The 19,578-nt window shown below is 37.5% G+C and overlaps 1 protein-coding gene and 1 long non-coding RNA gene across 2 annotated transcripts in view; one reads left to right on the top strand and one right to left on the bottom strand.

The window, feature by feature from the left end:
- LOC309494003 overlaps window positions 1-6,705 on the bottom strand; it is a 195,783-nt gene extending 189,078 nt beyond the window's left edge. The window contains exon 1 of the long non-coding RNA XR_014204181.1: window positions 6,654-6,705. This is a non-coding gene — a long non-coding RNA (uncharacterized lncRNA). The remainder of the gene's footprint in view (window positions 1-6,653) is intronic.
- LOC309493630 (uncharacterized protein) overlaps window positions 1-19,578 on the top strand; it is a 456,302-nt gene that overhangs the window by 165,443 nt on the left and 271,281 nt on the right. The window contains exons 12-14 of the mRNA XM_082162775.1: window positions 4,799-5,161; window positions 5,246-5,302; window positions 7,046-7,429. Of these exons, the coding sequence (XP_082018901.1) occupies window positions 4,799-5,161; window positions 5,246-5,302; window positions 7,046-7,429 (804 nt within the window). The remainder of the gene's footprint in view (window positions 1-4,798; window positions 5,162-5,245; window positions 5,303-7,045; window positions 7,430-19,578) is intronic.

Genomic DNA, 19,578 nt, shown 5'->3' on the forward strand with positions numbered 1-19,578 from the left:
AGTCATCAATTACATTTGTCTGATATTTAAACATTAAAACACACTTGTTGATCTGCTTTATCAATGCAGAAATGTTCTCCATAAACACCTGCAATTACTGATAAAACACGAACTTAATGAAAGTCAAGGGTCAAGAGCACAACTAAAGCAAACACTGATCTCCATAATGGTGACATCAAACAAAACATTTTCAAAAGGAACATCATATCAACATCTAAACTTCTGTTAATTCTCAACAAGAACTTCTGTAGACGTGTGAAAGAAATAAAGTCAGTCTGGTTAGTAATAAGTGAAGCTGGTAATGCTGTTTGTGGAGTTGTTTAATCAGATCTACAGAGAGTTAATGTCTTTTATCTTCAGTTGATTTCATCTAAGGCTGTGTCTGAATAAAGTTGTAGTTCTTGTTTTTCTGCTCGTCTCTTTTTCTGTTCTCTTCTTTCCTTCAGTGATTCTGCTTGTTAACAGGCTTATTAAGGCTGAGATGACTCCATATTTAATATACACTGATTGTGTGGCTCAGATAAGGTCCAGTTCTGGTTTATTTCTTTTGATTTGTGCTGACATGTGGCCATACACTGTAAAAATGAATACGCTATATCTACTCAATAAAATTGTGGCAACAGATGACAAGCAATATTATTAATTAAATGTAACAAATTAGAATTGAGTAATAATTAATCAAATTAATTCCTTAAAAGTTAACCATTTAAAATGAGTAAAATTTACAAAAAATAAATAAAAATTAAACAAAAAGATCTGAATAGCAGACCTAATAGAGTTATTATGAATTAATAACTCTTTATTTTTTATTGCCAACATTGAAGACACCTGATGTTAACAAGCAGAATCACTGAAGGAGAAAACCGTAATTTAACAGTCACCATTATGGAGATCAGTGTTTGCTTTAGTTGGGCAGTTGACCTTTAAATGTTAAACTTTAGATTATGTTTGGCTGCTGTAACTGAGTTATAACAGTCAGATGAACAAAGAGAAAAAGTGAATATGTGGTTTTGGTTGTGTTTTAACATAATCATTATTTCACAATAATTTGACCTGAATCACTGAACTAATATAGAGCCCAATTTCTGAGTTAGGTTTACTTTATTAATTATAGCAGCACTGTCCTTGTACAGCATAATATTTTTAGCCTTTTCAATGAAAATGTTGAACCATCATCACACTGTAACATTGACTCAGTGTGATTATATACTATTGATTATATGATGAAATTCCAAAATTTTCTCAACATTAATTGCTGGACATTTTTCAAAAGATATGTTGATTCAATGCAGTTAACATTGACACATTAACATTGTTTTGATGGTTGCTATCTATCAGGGACCCTAATCAAACACACCTGAACCAGCTAATCAATGTCTTCAGGATTACATCAGCAACAAATAAAATGAAGTTATTAAATATTAGCTCAAACGACGTCACGCATTCCTCTAATCCTTGGTGGATTTGCATCTTTGATGCAAGATGTAAAGTAGTGGGCAGATCTGTGTTTATCTTGTCACAGCAGAATGGAAATAAAGAGATAAGGTGTTTCTCGGATCCAAGGTGAATATAAACTGGGTTCAAAGGTTTCATTCACCAAAATGGACATAAATGTAGTGTGAAAGTAATACATACAACATACAACTATTCACTTGGAATTATAGGCGAAGAGATAGACTCTAGGCCTTTACAAACCCCTTCTAGTATTTGCTGCAAATAAGATTTTTACAATATAGAAACAATAGGTTCATATGAAACTATTCACACTGGGCACAGATATTTGACATTTGACTTCTTTTTTTGAAGAGCAGCTTTTGGAGAAATCTTTAAAACGTCTAGGTCAAAGTAAATGTCCTAAGTTGTTAGATGTGACCTTTGTATTGATGTTGGTTTAATAAGTATAAAAGCATCTTGGCATGTGTTCTGTCTTTGTGTATGAATTTGAATATACATTTGAATGTGAGCAGGAGGAGATAACAGAATGTGTTTTCTCAGGAACATTAGCTGATCATTGTCATTTACACTTCTGACTCACAAATATTCACGTGTCTTCACCCGAAGATCATTTAAAGATAAACTCATATCAGGTAAGACACTCTTGAAATAATTGATATATCAGATGAGGATAAAATGCTTAAGTGTTACAATCAATCTCACAGTTGTTGGGTCTTTATTAGCGGTTTGTGATATGTGTTTAAAGCTATTTAGGCAACATGTTGTGCAGGGGAAATCCTCAGCTTCAGATCATAATCTCTGATATTCATGATGAGGATGAACCTTCAGCCTTTTCAAAACTACTGTATTCTGCATCATATACACTGAACTGTGATTTGTGTGTTATTTTGAGTAATTTGGTTAATATTCATAACTTCAATGGACTGTTTAATGTTGCAAGGGTTACAGAGAGACATGAAGTCAAAATCACATTGATGGACAGTGGATATAACAGACATCAATGTTCAAGTGAAAACTAAATCACTTTTTAGCACTTTAGCACAGCTTTCAGCCTGTGTTCAATATCTCTAACCGTAACACAGCTATCATGAACAGCTCTCACCATCACAGTCTTTAGTTTTGCTTAGGCTGGTCTCTAAATGTATTTATTTATAAAAAAAAAAGATATAAAAAATGATGTGTACTTAATGTGCATTTTAAACAGCTTGATCAATGCTCGATCAATACAACAACTGCACTGTACAACATCAACTTATCATTATGCTCAGCGAGCCAAATATCTTTAAAAGTTTATATTTAGTTCATCGATTAAATTTTTTTACAGTTTTGAGCAAAGACTAAAATCCCTGAAACTATAAACCAGGAGCTTTTTTAGTTTCATATGTACTGAGGAACAACCCCCTATCAAAAAGTGTCTCCATATTTTGATAATCTTTTTTTATCACTGTTTTTGGATATAATTTACCGTTGCTTGGCGAATTTTCCCAGACGAAATTCAGTCATTTCAATATAAACCCGCTTTTATAAAGTGCCATCTGTGTGAGATTTTCATCACTACACCATTGACGAGACAATGGACATTTTTTTTTTGCCCGTGAGATTTTGTTTAAATATGCTAAAGTGAGGATAGTATGCCATTGCAGCCTAGACGTCTGCGCACATATGCTTTATTTTACTACACTAAACACGTAATACGCGTGTGCATGCCGTCAACGTTGTCACAGATTCACATTTTCAAGTTTACCGTCATGGAGACGATAACGTTATCATTTTCAAAAACGTGCTCTTTGAAACCTTTTTCAAAAGTTGCTTTTCAGTCCCCCAAAACGCATACAATTTTTCAGTTTTTAGTTGAAAACAGTGTTGTGTAAACGGCCCCAATTAGATCAATAGTCATTTATTCACGAATGGCCAGTTCTGGCAGAAAACACATATTACATGATAGTTGAAATGTTATCAGTGAATGACGAGCAGGACGGTATAATTTAATCTCCACCATCAACCAAGGATTTGTATCAGTAATATTTTACTGTTTTTCACTGGGACTCGTTCCCCGTAAAAAGAGTCTAGCGACGGCCCTGCAATAACACACACACAAACCTCTTCATTCTCTCTTTCTTTTTTCACTAACTAAAGTAAGATAGAGTAGCGTAATGACGCCATCGTGTGTCTCTGTATCATTACACACTCTCCTCATTTATGACTGTTGCAACATGTACTGTAAACTCACAAATACAGCGGGATTTCCATGTGTGTTTGACTAAAGTTATGCAAAGTCATGCAACAAACTAAAGTCATGCATGAATATCTCGGGTAATTAGTTTGTTTTCTCTCTCTCTCTCTAAACTGTAAAGAAAACTCATCATCTGAACTGTTTTTATATAAAGAGAAATACACCGGTGTGACCAAACTGAAAATGGCTCTCTCTCTTCATAAAGGTGAGTATATTATAAAAGTGCTTTTCACTGCTGCAAAAAACATCTGTGACAGATGATGAATGTACTTTTCTCAAACTCAAAATTGCAGTTTAATCAAATACATATTCATTTTTATTGATTTTTTTCTTCGTATTACATTCAGGTTTTATAAGAGCACAGACTATCATCTCTGTTATGCTGTGTAAGTCAATAAGCAGTGTTTTTTGCTAATTTATTTATTTGTGTGATAATAACACATGTAGGTCCACGTGTTTGTTTAAGAAGTATTTGGGCTAATTTTATTATGCGTTTCCGATCTGATTAAAACATTTCATCATGTTTAAATCCTCCCCAAGCTATAAAAAATATGTGACACACACTTATTTCATTGAGATGACTGAGCTGTGACATTATTAATGTGCTGGACAGCCAAGAGTTTAATAGAGTTCACCTAGAATGTTCTGGTTAAAATATTGCATCTTTTGTAACTTGTTGATTAATTTGTATTCATTATCATTTTTATCTCAGATCTCTTGGCCTCTGTAACTGTCACACAAGAGACGACCGCCGTTGGTAATGTATTGTGCTGAAATGTCCAGTTTTTCTCAGCTCATGTCTGCTGACAATGTAGAAATTAATTTGGACCAGTATTAACATATAAATCTCGGGAAATCAATGTGTTTCTGGTGATATCTAAATTTTTGAAGGATGTACTGTATGTGATCGGCTGCTATAATGTTCACTTGTGCTGTGTAACTCGAGCAGTTCTGCTTCCCCTTTATGAAGTAATATTTTGTTAATGGGAAATTAAAATATATAGGAATGAGTAAAGCTGCACTTCTGAATGGATTTTATAACAATAACATTTTATTAACAATAACATGTAATGTTTTCTTAATATATTTTCATAACAGATAATCTATCAGACCCCTGCTACAACTACACTGTGCTGAATGATACATGGAGATCCATCAATAATACACATGCTTCAGTCAGAAACTGTGACAAGTCTGTATCTGGCTGGTATCGTCTCTTCATTAACAGCATGAGCGCTCATATCCCAGACACATGTGTTGAGAGGTTTAGCTGTGGCACTGATATCGCCCTGTGGATACGTGGTGGACACCCAACAGTAACAGATGGAGTCGTCACTCGAGATGTCTGCGGTTACTATGACAGTTACTGCTGTTATATCGGGTCTTTTCCCATTAAAGTCAAAGCCTGTCCAGGCAATTATTATGTCTATGAGCTGGTTAAACCAACTTTCTGCAATCTTGCATATTGTGCAGGTAATTATATTTATATGAGCTCTCTCTACACATTCATGATATGTGTGTCTCTGTTCATTAATCACTATTCATCCAAACTTTCAGACACTGGCAGCATTAACACCAGCTCTACAACTGTCACACCAGTGACCATCTCAACTGGTAATGTTGCACTGTGTCTCTATTGGCTTATTCTCTGGCCTGATGAATGTGATGATCTGTAACAGTGAATATGAGTGAGTGACTGGGCTTGTGTCAGTAATTGAAGATGTTATAAATGTAGTTAAAGCTAGTGTGTGCAGTTTTGTAGAGGCTATCAATATAACATAAGATCCCACCCTCCTTTAGGAGCGCTTCCGGTTCGGCCTTTTGTGCTTCGTTAAATATTGAGCTGTTTTATTTAAGATACATTCAAAGGAGTGAACAAAGATGAGCATAACCGATGTCCATCGCATGGCAGATTGATTTCTAAAAGTTTTTATCTTTCTTCTTCTCATTTGAATATTAAATTGAATAAAACACCACAAATAAAAGGAATTAGCTAGGTTAGCTGGTTACATAACCATATGTAATAGATAATAAATAATGTTAACACTTCACAAGTGGATGCTAGACCTGTTTTCCTGTTTGTCCATGTGACATTCGGCATAAACCCCATTAATACATGGCATGAATGCAGCATAAACTCATTGTCTCAAAGTCTGTCTACTCTGCACAGCCTCACCAAACACGCTGGTGACTTGATTTCTGTGCAAACCCGAGCTTTAAGGAATTACTTACTTTGCAAACCACCATCCCTGGCTTTGGAAGAGTTCATTAAAGGGTTAGTTCACCCAAAAATGAAAATTCTGTCATAATTACTCACCCTCATGTTGTTCCAACCGCGTAAGACCTTCGTTCATCTTCGGAACACAAATTAAGATATTTTTGATGAAATCTGAGAGCTGATAACTTCTCCGTAGGCTGCTAGGTGGCCCAAACTTGCTGGCCCAGAAAAGTTATTAAAGAGATCGTTAATATAGTCCAAGTGACTACAGTGGCTCAATCTTAAGTATATCAAGCGACGAGAATACTTTTTGTGCGCAAAAACAAACAAAAATAACGACTTTATTCCACTATTCATTTCCTTCTCTCTGGGCCACTAGTTGGTTCGCGTAGTGTTTTTGCGCTGCGCGTCACACACATGACCAGCGTCGGCCAATAGTGAGCCTACGTGGTGACGTGTAACACAGACGCGCTGCGCAAAAACACTTACGAGGCCCAGAGAGAAGGAAATGAATAGTGGAATAAAGTCGTTATTTTTGTTTGTTTTTGCGCACAAAAAGTATTCTCGTCGCTTGATATACTTAAGATTGAGCCACTGTAGTCACTTGGACTATATTAACGATCTCTTTAATAATTTTTCTGGCCCAGCAAGTTTGGGCCACCTAGCAGCCTACGGAGAAGTTATCAGCTCTCAGATTTCATAAAAAAATATCTTAATTTGTGTTCCAAAGATGAACGAAGGTCTTACGCGGTTGGAACAACATGAGGGTGAGTAATTACTGACAGAATTTTCATTTTTGGGTGAACTAACCCTTTAAAAACAAAAATATACTGACATCTAGTGAGTGGGCTGTGTTTTGCTTAAAGAAACTGCACTGACCATTCAGAATCAAGTATTTCAGAGAGACATGTAATAAATTAATTTACACTTACACTGTATATATCAAGGTTTTTACAGATTGATTTTTAGTTGCTTTATATTATTTTAAAGCTTGTAGGACGTTTGCTGAGGCCTCTGGTTAAGAAGCACTGTTTTATACTCATACTAGCCACAGTGAAGTAGAATTAATGTGATTTTATGAAAAAGTATTATATGTATAAGTTTTTAAGCAATACATTTTTTTATGTTTTTCACATCAGCTTATCCCTCTGTTGACCCCTGCTACAACTACACTGAGCTGGATGATCCATGGAGATCCATCAATAATACAGATGCATCAGTCATAAAGTGTGACACGAATGTCTCCTGGAGCGGCTGGTATCGTCTCTTCATTAACAACATGAGCGCTCATATCCCAGACACATGTGTTGCTCAGTCCAGCTGTGGCACTAATATCCCACTGTGGATATGTGGTGGACACCCAACAGTAACAGATGGAGTCGTCACTCGAGATGTCTGTGGTCACTATAGAAATTACTGCTGCTATTACGGGTCTTTTCCCATTAAAGTCAAAGCCTGTCCAGGCAATTATTATGTCTATGAGCTGGTTATTCCAACTAAATGCAATTTAGCATACTGTGCAGGTAATATCAACATGAGCTCTTGGTATTATTTGAGGTTTGTTGGTTCATTGGTATTCATCTGTGTTTTTTTTTTTTTTTTTCAGCTGTTACTAACATCATCAGCACTGATACAACAGTCACACCAGAGACGACCTCCGCTGGTAATGTAGTCTGATGTTTCCTCTGTTGGATTGTGTTTTGGCTGAATGTTTTGTGGATCTGTAGAATTGAATAGGTGTGCGATTGTGTTTGTGTCTCTAGATAAAGATGAGCAGAGGTCGAAAGAGTCCTTATATCTACACAAGCTCTTTTTAATGTGTGTTTGTTGATTCATTAGTATTCATCAGTCATAATTTGTTTAGCTGTTACTAACATTAGCAGCACCAATAATACACAGATGTATTATTACAGGGGAATAATGCACAGATAATAATAATGATGTTTTCATTATATCACAATAATGCACAGACATGGATGGTTAGTTTATAGATGGTTGCAAGGGTAATGCATGATGATTGTATGATTATTTGTACATTTTGAACAGATTGAAAGGATGTAGACTGACAGTCACCTTTAGATTTTAGTTTCATGTTTTTCCACGTTTCTTAAACAATTTCTGTTCATCCCCTCATGGTCACATGGATGCATTTTCCATTATTGACTCCTACTTATCTGTTAAAGGGTCCCTATTATGCTATTTTAAAGTTTCCTAATGTTGTTGTGGAGTCTCCTATAACATGTTTACATGCATCAAAGGTAAAAAAAAAAAATGGTTTAATTTCCTCATAATATACATTTGCACATCATCACATTTTCAATGATTCTCAAACGACTCGTGAGATGAATCAATCTCTCTACATCCCTCCTTTCCGTGAGCTACTCTGCTCTGATTGGCCAGTCCACTCAGTCTGTTGTGATTGGCCTACCGTGTACAGCGCATTGAAAACAAAAACGGCCATTACCATAACAACGTCAGCTGTCCTGAGGCTTTCTACACTGTAAACTAAACACAGTAACGGACAATGACGCCGATTTTACCATATAAATGCGAGCGCAAGTCCGATGATGAAACATTGGAAGAACTGTTATTCAACCCAAACCTCCATCGTAAGGACAACTCTAGCAGGACGTTTCTCAGTGATACGCTACTCAGTTTGAGGTACATTATATGAGATGTTGCAACTGTAATTCCTCACCATCAGCATTAACAATTTTTCTAATATATTGCGGTGAACACGTGGAAACTGTATCAATAACAGTGCATGTTTACAATATACATTAGCCGAGCTCTAGAGTGAATGATGTAACATAAATGTTGGTAAAACAAATATTTCATCAAAGTAGTGAGAACGACAAACAATCTGCATTAATAGACACAGTTATAGGTAATCGTGGCCCACAGCTGATTAGCAGAAGTTTTTCAGCAAGACAGTGATAACGTGAGTTAGCCAGTTAGCAGGAGACCTAGGCCACACAATATAAAACTCAAAACTAAGTATTTTGAACACCATCTTTATAGAGCAAGCAGTTTGTGAATTCTGCATTGAACTCTGAGATTTGAGAAGCAGTCGTCAGTAAAATAAAGGGAACACAGCAAAAGTTTAGGATTATACTGCTGTGGTATTGTGGTAAAGATGAATTTTAACCACTGATTCTTCACATGCTCGTGAAAAAAATGCTCGTGAGGCAATGAAAAAAAATGGCTTTACCTTCACATTATAGAGCACAGAGCCGTCTACTCGACATGATGCTGTCCAGTCCAGTATCCACAGGAATCAGCTGCTGGTTTGAGGTTCAAGTTTTCCCCGGTGTCTGCACGTGCAATAAGTGGGCGGGCAATATTCTAATGTTTCGTCTTGACATCACAACGAAATGGCTTATGACTCGTTTGAAAAACGATTCATTTAATTGACTCAGAGTCGATTCTTACTTTTGAAAGACAATAACTTTATATACTGTGCACTTTCAGATTTAAAACTTTGCAGGATGTTTTCATTCACTTAGAGCTGGTACGCACTACATGAAAGGTCATTTTCAAAAATCCATAATAGGGGCCCTTTAATAAATGGAGTAGACTAGTTAACTGTGGTTTGGGAGCGGGGCTATGCCTCAAAAAAGTCATCTAACTTCTCAAAACCTTCTTATATCGGGCTGCCCCTTACAGTGCTTCAGCTCACTCACTACGGATTCAGAGATATAGATTAACTCACCCGATTCAGATGACGATCGTTCAATTTCAATTCTATTATCTTACCACAAAAATTCTCATCCAAAACCATCTCAAGAAAACTCTCCAAATCCGACTCATTCCCAGGCTCCCTCTTCAGCAGCTCGGGTTGAGTTGGGCAGATTATTCCGCCATTCAATTCAATTCACATTTATTTAAATAGCACTTTTCACAATACATATCGTTTCAAAGCAGCTTTTCAGAAAAAGAATGTATCTACATTACAATTTAGAGTGACCTGTTATCGGAGGTAAATATTTAAGTTATGTATTTCTCAGATGTGCATATACAAATCACACAAGCTAGCTAAAATATATTATTTTAAACAATGTAATAATCTAAGGCAGAAACAATGAGCTCATTGAAATAATGAATACATGTTTGTTAACAAATGGTTATGACAGACGTAGCATTGGTGCAATCCATCCATCTATCCATTCCTCCATCCATCCATCCAGGAAATCCAAGGAAAGAGAAGTGTATTGTGACCACCGCTTAACTCTTCAGTCCAGATACCTCATCCAGCGCCCCAATGAATTCTATTTCACGCTATTTGGACTCCTTAAACCTCCCTTTCTATTTAAATGGTCTGTCCTTTTCCCCCTCCCTCCCTCCCTTCTCCACCCCAACCCAGGGGTGGAGTGGCAATCGGGAGAGTCGGGACTTTTCCCAGTGGGCCGGTAGTGTTTTGAGGCCGCGAGGGTCTGATTATAGTTATAAATTGCAAGTTCTTAGCAACACCATCTGGTCAAACTGTGCAGCCTCTCTGCTCAACCCGTACAACGGGCCGCAGCAACCTCTTATTTCAATAGAAACACAGGCTAATCAGAAAGCACTAATGAAGTGAAGGTCCAACCATGTCTAGGATTTAAAAAAATATAGGGGGATCAGTGACCCAAATGGCATAGCCTGTTGGCCTATGACGTAATCGAAACACCTCTTTTTTTCCTAGTCACGTTTTGGAAGTCTAACGTTAACAGACAGTGTGTGAGTGAGTTGGCTGTTTACACCTGGCCATGCGTTTTCTGTGATTTGATAGCTATCTGATTGTGAAAAGATCCAGGTGTAAATGCCCTCCGAAACACATTCGAGACGGATTTGAATCCGAATCCGATCGCAGCGCTATTCATCAAGCCAACGTGCAGACGCTTAACACAATCATCTTCATTCAAAGTAAAGAACTGAAATGATCTTACCAGGACTGTTGCCGCTCTCTCTTAAGTCGCCTTTCCACTACACACGACATTCGCAGACAATTGTTACATTTCGCCCCCTAGTGTCAGTCGCACGGAACTTTGAACTCGGTCGTGAAGCAACCGTTACCCTCGGCTATTCACAATGGTAAAATTAATGATTTAAATGAATGTAATGCATGCAAGAATATATCCACACAAAATAAATGACCCTCAATACATCTAAAATAAAAACATAGTAGATTTTATAGAGCTAATCAACATACATTTTTATTTATTAAATCTGCCATAATTATTAATAACCGCCATTTTGCAGAAATAGCGTTTACAGAATAAAGTGTCAAAATAATATTGCCTATCCACCCAGATTGCTGGTGCTTCTTTGAAGTCACCTACTTTGCCCTACACCTCACCTTCGGTTGCAGAAGCAGCCTTAAGATCTTCGACTCCCTTTCAGAAGCACTATACTGGATTATCTTCAACAATCACAGCCTCCCTTACATCATCCACCTACTTGATGAATTATAATCGTCACACCTCTCTCACCTACTAGCACTTCTAGGCCACCTCAATTAAGGCATCAGGATAATCCCTCAAAAAAAAATCCTTCTTGTCCAACCTTCTGTCGAAAGCACACTACAAAGACATGTTTAATGACACATACAAATTGAAATATGCCTCTGGCTACAATTCTCATCTTGGAATGGCATTCATTATTTTCTACAATGACTACATCACTCACACCGATGACTCTTAATTATACACTGACGCAGCACCCTCCAGATGTTTCAGCAGTTATTACGGTGGGCACCGGTTTGCCTCCGAATGGCCCCCAAAGTTCAGTTCACTCAACTCGCAGTCAGGCGTGTTCTCCTCAGCACGTTACGAAATATACTCCATAATCATAGCCACCATTCTTTGGGGTTCATGAATGGTCTAGAAATTCGGACTCTTGGCTCCAGAATTGGACATTCATCCAACACCGGTCCCGCCGTTTTCGTCAACCGACCTACTTAGCCTGAGCACAGAGAGAGGATGCAGAGGCTATTTACATCGCCTGAACCTAGAGTCCATGTTCCTGGTTGCCCTTTTGGCTTCCTACGACATACATTTTTTTTTTTTTTAATTACCCCTATTTCATCAACTTTCGATCTCTACATCCATCGCTGCATCTCTGTAATTTCTAACTACTTTCGAGACAGTCATATTCACTCTTCGGAGAAGCAGAACAGACCAATTCTGAACTTCATACCCTATTTACATCTTCCATTTTAACTCCTTCCCCAGCCCATTCAAACCTAAGTCTGAATATGTTCACTCCAGGCATATTGCCAGAGCATCTCCCAAGATCCTCCCTTTCTTTCCAAAACCGAAAACTGGCCACAAGACTCTGGTTCAGCAAGCACTTCTATCAATTCTCCGTATCACTGGCATATCTCAAGAACGCTATTCAAAACATTCCGTCTGCAATGGAGCAGCGACCTCAAAGTCCAGACGACTCCTTGGCTGTTGATCTTCAGAAGCTCTTACATTCGTAACAATCTCAATGACCTCCGTCAAGCCAAGCTTACGTCAGCTCTTCCCAATCTTTGGGGGACCTATTCACTCGGCCTACATTTAACTGAGATGATTCCCCCACTCTGAGTCTCCTGGCCACCAACACCAGATGCTCAGATCAACCTGACTACCACCCCTTTTCCCCTTCCACTTCCACTTCATCCTTTCCCTATTCATCCCCAACTCTCTTCAATAAATAATTTCCCACATTCATGGTTGTGGCGTGGTCCTGACGTTTCGTGTAGCCAAGTATGATGTACTTAGAATTTGTGCTTTGCATTTCACCCATCCACGTGCACACACACAGCAGTTAGTATTGAACACACACACACCGTAAACACACACCCAGAGCAGTGGGCAGCCATTTTTTCTGCAGCGCCCAGGGAGTGATTGGGGGTTCAAAGTCTTGAATGAATGAGGCATTTATATAGCGCTTTCATATGTACTACTGTACACCCAAAGCGCTTTACAATCATATCAGGGGATCTCTCCTCAACCACCTCAACCACATTAGTCTTGCTCAAGGACACCTCAGTTGTGGGTAATGAGAGCAGAAGAGAGCGCAGAAGAGAGCTGAGACTCGAATCCGCGACCTTCAGTTTACAAGTCCGACTCTCTAAACATTAGTCCACAACTGCAACCAATACTGTTTACCTTTAATTCTTGCTGAAATAGCTGCTCTATAAAAGTTTTTTTTCAAAGTTTTGCATTTTTTTATGCAGTTTTTATTGTATTATTGTCTTCATGCTGATTTCTGTCATTGCAGGTATAAATATAACGCTGCTGGAAGGATGCACCGTAAGTTGAATTTCTGAAATTGAAGTTGTAGAGACTCACAGCGACTCACATAGATATGTTTGTAATCTGAAATATGAATGTGCTTTCCTAATAATTGCTGATGGTTTATAGGGGTGTGGAGTCTTAAAGCTCATAAACTCATAAAGCTTACATAATAAAATGTTGGAAATACATATGTAACTGTCCGTCATTCATTTATTTGCCAAACCATCATCATTTTCTCCAGTTACGGAGAGTTTCGGGTAAGCGGGTCCACAACAGCTTTGGCACCTATACTCTCTGTATGAGTCGTCATCATTGCTCTGCGTTCTCTTTGGTTTGCTGGCAATATGAAATCATCAAATTCTGTCTTCTCAATTTTGATTTCAGAATCTGACTTCAGTAGAATGTCTTCAATATCTTCTAGAGCAGATTGAGAACAGTACAGCTCAAGTGCTTCCTTTGACTGTAAGTCTTCAAGAGAAAAAATATGAAATAATCAAATCAAAAGTAATTGTTAGTTATATAATGATTAACATCGCAGTTCTGTCTTGTTGACTCACTTGATATTAACATGTACAGTAATTGTGTTTTTCTGATGAATAAATTAGACTGTGACCAGCCTTTTGAATATGGTACTCAACGCTGCAGAGAATATTCTAAAGACATCATCATCAGTCAACCCAGATGAACTAGCCTTCTATGGAAACCGTGTGTTAAAAGCCAACGAGAAACTCATCTCTACATTGGTGAAGCCGACAGACACAAATGACAATGTCAGTTTTACTCTTGCTGCTGTAGGTGAGTAAATAAACTCTAACCCACATAGCAACATTTTGATGTCCCAGATCCGGCCCACATCCACATGCAGCGTGGAATGACGACCCATGGGTGGCTCACTCCTATTCGCCAGATCTGGGCCACAAGCAGACCATAGCAATGACACATGTCAGCCAAGAGCAAAGAAATAAACCACAACTGGACCACAACCACTATCTGAGCCACAAAATCTGTGTATATTAAATATGAAGTCATCTCAGCCTTAATAAGCCTGTTAACAAGCAGAATCACTGAAGGAAAGAAGAGAACAGAAAAAGAGACGAGCAGAAACACAAGAACAACAACTGACTTCAGCCACAGACTTAGATGAAATCCACTGAAGAGAAAAGAAGACATTAAATCTGTGAAGATCTCAGCAGAGGAGGATTAAACAACTCCACAAATAGCATTACCAGCTTCACTATTACTAACCAGACTGACTTTATTTCTGTCAGACGTCTACAAAAGTTTTTTTATTGAGAATTAACAGAGGTTTAACTCTAATGTGTTTCATTTGAAGTCGCCATAACAGTGATTAATGTCAGTGTGTTTGTTAAACACATTTGCAGTAACAAAGAAAGCTAAAGTGAAATGAGATCAGGTGATGATGGTTACCTGTTGATGGTTTTAACATCATCATGAAATAGACTGATTCACTGTCTTTTGAAACTAACAATTGTCTTGTACCATTAATATTTTCACATCACAAACCCTGTGTTACTGCAGCGTGAGATCCAGCAATATCAGAGGTGTCAAGTAACGAAGTACAAATACTTCGTTACATTACTTAAGTAGAAATTTTGGGTATCTATACTTTACTGGAGTAATTATTTTTCAGACGACTTTTTACTTCTACTCCTTACATTTTCACGCAATTATCTGTACTTTCTACTCCTTACATTTTAAAAATAGCCTCGTTACTCCTAGTTCATTTCGGCTTGTTTTCATTCCGTCTTGTTGTCGTTAAAAAAAAAAAAATTGGCCAATTACACAAACGGTTAATAGATCTGAGTCCCGCCTCCTGAGCACACATCGCTAAACTGATTGGCTTTGTGTTTTCTTTCTAACTTGTGAGAGGCTGTAGTCACATTTGGTTGTGCGAAGCGCCAAAACTTATCTGAGTCCTAAGGAAACCTAGATGCGGTAAGCGAGGGAGAAATCAACAGTTCTGTGCTCAAGAATACGGGGCAAATCGCGTCAAATATTGATTTGGGGACAGACGTTTTTACAATATAATGACAATCGTAACATAACACTAACATAATCGTTATATGTGTGTGTGTGAGCGAGTGAGCGAGAGAGAGAGTGTGAGTGTTGTGTGTGTGTGTGAGCGTGACCGTGAGCGTGAGCGAGAGAGAGAGAGAGAGAGAGAGAGAGAGAGAGAGAGAGAGAGAGAGAGAGAGAGTGTGTGTGTGTGTGTGTGCAACTCTACATTATAGGGTAAAAATATCCCCACAAAGATGTCAATATTCGAAATCCTTGTCCTTTTTTTTTTCTTTCTTTTTTTTCAGAAAACAGACTTTTGTTTTTTGAAAATGTAAAAATGCAGACAGTTTTCTGTAATAGGTAAGGTTAGTCTATAGGGGGGTAGAATACACAGTTTGTTTGTACAGTATAAAAATCATTCTATGGAAAGACCCCATAAAACATGAAAAAATAACATTGCTTGGTCTGTTGAAGGCTGGTCTTGTTGAAATGAGAGGCCTGTTGATCAAATCATCCCAGTGTCATCAGCTGGACTGAAAGAAGTTTCAGTGCTCTTAGGAAACTGAAAACATGGCTCAGAGCAATGGTCACAAGTGACACTTGACAGTATTGCTGTGTGTCGTGTCCAACAGGACAAACTGGACAGTATTGATGTGAAACATATGCCAACAGTTCATTTCTGTTAAATGATTAGTTCACTTAGTTAAAAATGAAAATTCTGTCATCATTTACTCACTCTCGAGTTGTTTCAAACCAGTTTCTTTCTTCTGCTGAACACATAAGAAGAAATTTTGAAGAATGTCGATAACCAGACAGTTGATGGTAGCCATTGACTTCCATAGTATTTTTTTTTTTCCTACTATGGAAGTCAATGGGGTCCATCCACTGTCTGGTTATCGACATTCTTCAAAATATATTCTTTTGTGTTCATCAGAAGAAAGAAATTCATACAGGATTGAAACAGTTTGAGGGTGAGTAAATGATTTTCATTTTTGGGTGAACTATATCCCTTTAATGAAAGATGCAGTGTGTTTGGCTTCTTCAAAAAGCAAGGAACAAGACAGTATTGCACTATTGCATTGCACTATGAGCGGAGTAAAGTTAAGTCTTTGTTAAACTGCCACCATGTCTTTATTAGTTATTTGTAACATTACAGAATTAATTAATTTACATATTGTTAAGGTCAATATAGACTAAAACCTTAATACATTATCCTATTAGTTTCCTGATTCCTCCGCTTATTTAGCTTATTTATTTAGAAAAAAAATGTTCTATGGGCATATATATGGCTGAAACAGGTAGCCTAGTGCATCATCCCAAATTTTTCAACATCAACATTTTAATATAATTATAGTCAAATATGGCCTTTAGAGAAATGTGTTTTTTTGAGGAGCTGGGGTAGTGCACTATAGGCCCCTGTGGCGCGGCCTAAGCTTTTGTCCTTAATGGCATTTTTTTCCTTACATTACTTTTACTTTTATACTTTAAGTAGTTTTGAAACCAGAACTTTTATACTTTTACTTGAGTAAAAAGCTTGAGTTGATACTTCAACTTCTACAGAAGTCTTTTAAAACCCTAGTATCTATACTTCTACTTGAGTAATGAATGTGAATACTTTTGACACCTCTGAGCAATATTATAACAATCAGTTAGAGGATTTTAACAAACATGAGCACAAAATATTAATCTATGATGACACACAGACATCAACAATCAGAATATGAATCTCAACAATGGTGACAGTCAAAAAAATTCAAAACATCATTGAAAGCTACTTACAAACACAGGGTTTGTTATAAAGCCATCAACAGGAAACCATCATCACCTGATCTTGTTTCACTTTAGCTTTCTTTGCTGCTGCAAATGTGTTTGACAAACACACTGTCACAGCTGCCAAGAAAGACAAAAGATATAATAAGAGTTAAGAGCCCAACTAATGGAAACACTAATCAATGTTATGGTGACTTAAAAAACAAAAAAACAAAAAAAAAACAATAGAGTTAAACCTCTGTTAATTCTCAAAAAAAAACTTTTGTAGACGTCTGACAGAAATAAAGTCAGTCTGGTTAGTAATAAGTGAAGCTGGTAATGCTGTTTGTGGAGTTGTTTAATCCTCCTCTGCTGAGATCTTCACAGATTTAATGTCTTCTTTTCTCTTCAGTTGATTTCATCTAGACTGTGGCTGAAGTCAGTTGTAGTTATTGTGTTTCTGCTCGTCTCTTTTTCTGTTCTCTTCTTTCCTTCAGTGATTATTTTTGTTAACAGGCTTATTAAGGCTGAGATGACTCCATATTTAATATACACAGGTTTTGTGGCTCAGATAAGGTCCAGTTCTGGTTTATTTCTTTGCTCTTGGCTGACATGTGGCATTGTTATGGCCTGCTTGTGGCCCAGATCTGGCAAACAGGAGCGGTCCGCCCAAGTGCTGTCATTCCACGCTGCATGTGGGCCAGATCATCTTTCCACGTGTGCCAGATGTGGGCCGGATCTGCCAATGTTGCTATCTGGGAAGGCACGTTTATAAAAGCTATTTAAATGTAGTAATTAGATGAAAGTAATGTAATTTAATTATATATGTGTATGTGTGTATATATATATATATATATATATATATATATATATATATATATATATATATATATATAGATAGATATATAGATATATATAAATTATATAATAATAAATAATGATAAATTATTATTATTATTATTATTATTTTGCACATTTGTGCAGATTGAATCAACTTTAATTAAAAGAAAATCATAACTGCTTGTTTTCTAAATCAGAGGTTGAAGTCTTCATGGTTGGACCACAGGTCATCTTAGACAAAATCCCTCGACTTGACACGACAAATTCTTCTGTGGACATTGATCTCATTGGGATCGCCAAGAACAACAATGAAACAAGTATGTGAGATGTGTTTTAATACAACATTTTTAGAAGATATATCACTAAACCATATTTACCAAAGGTTTTTATTGTGTTGAATGCAAGTTTCTTCTGTTTCTGTCACACAGGATCAGCTGCTGTGGCTTTCATGAGTTATAACACAATGGAGAATCTACTGAAGCCAGACTTATTCAACACATCAAATGACACGATTAAAACCATGATGTCCACTGTGATCTCAGCTACTCTTCCCAAAACCACCAACACTAAACTCACCAAACCAGTCAACTTCACCCTCAAACACATCAGAGTGAGAGACTGAAATGTGTTTTTGTCCAACCTGAGAACTGATGAACATCTGAAAACATCTGATATTCAGTGTTGTTATATTTTCTGTATGTTCTTTCTTTTTTTTGCAGGAGTTTGACCCCAACGGTTCTCTGTCCTGTGTGTACTGGAATATCAGCGAGTGGATTGTAGATGGTTGTTCTGTTTTAAAGACCAACAGCAGCTACACTGTGTGTTCCTGTGTTCATCTGTCCACATTCGCTCTCATCATGCAAACCAGCCGCCCATCAGAGGTACGAGAACATTTATAGTGAGCATTGAAGAACAGCACAGATTTGGCACTCATGTACTCTGACATGTTTTCTCAGAGCGACTCACTGCTGGACCTGTTGAATTTGGTGTGTGTGATCGTAGGGCTGATGTTCTTCAGTTTGGCCCTGTTGACCTTTGCCCTTTGTCAGTGGAGTCCTGGAGTGAATAATGTGGCTCGAATCAACCTCTGTGTGAGTCTTCTGTTGGCTCACCTTCTGTTCCTGCTCACACAACAGTTCCTGAGCCTCATACGCCCTCATCAGGTGAGAATGATGAAGGAGCCCTACAGCTCAGCACAGTCTCACTGAGAATCACCATAACCGTCTCTCATGATCTCCAGGTGTTGTGTGCCGTGATATCAGGTGTGCTGCACTTCCTCTTTCTCTCCGGCTTTGTGTGGATGTTCATTGAAGCTGTGCTGCTCTTCATCTGTGTGAAGAACCTATCACAGATCAGCTCCAAAAAGAGGGAGGTGCTTAGCAGTGGATTCCTGTGTGTGATTGGATATACGGTTCCTCTGGTTGTGGTGGCCGTGTCTGCTGTGGTGGATCCCAAAGGCTACGGAAGTGAAGAGTGAGTTTAGTTTGAACGACTCAGAGATCAACACCTTCATCAAATTTTTTTATTTTAATTTTTTTAATCTGTTTATTGAACTTTTATGATAATACCAGGATACAGGAGAACAGTGAACACTTATGGTTAAATGAGAGGAAAAAAAATAACAAAAAGTAGTAATACAAATAAAAAAATGTAATTAAATAAATCAAAAGATTCTCAATACATAGTGTAATACAAAGTATGTCAAGCATAATGCCTCAAGTGTAGAATATATGTTGGATCATTAACGTTTATAAGTTTTGACCAGATATCAAGTGTATGCGCATCATCAACAAACGTACTCG

This window comes from Leuciscus leuciscus, assembly GCF_965113295.1.
Source record: "Leuciscus leuciscus genome assembly, chromosome: 3".
Lineage (NCBI taxonomy): Eukaryota > Metazoa > Chordata > Actinopteri > Cypriniformes > Leuciscidae > Leuciscus > Leuciscus leuciscus.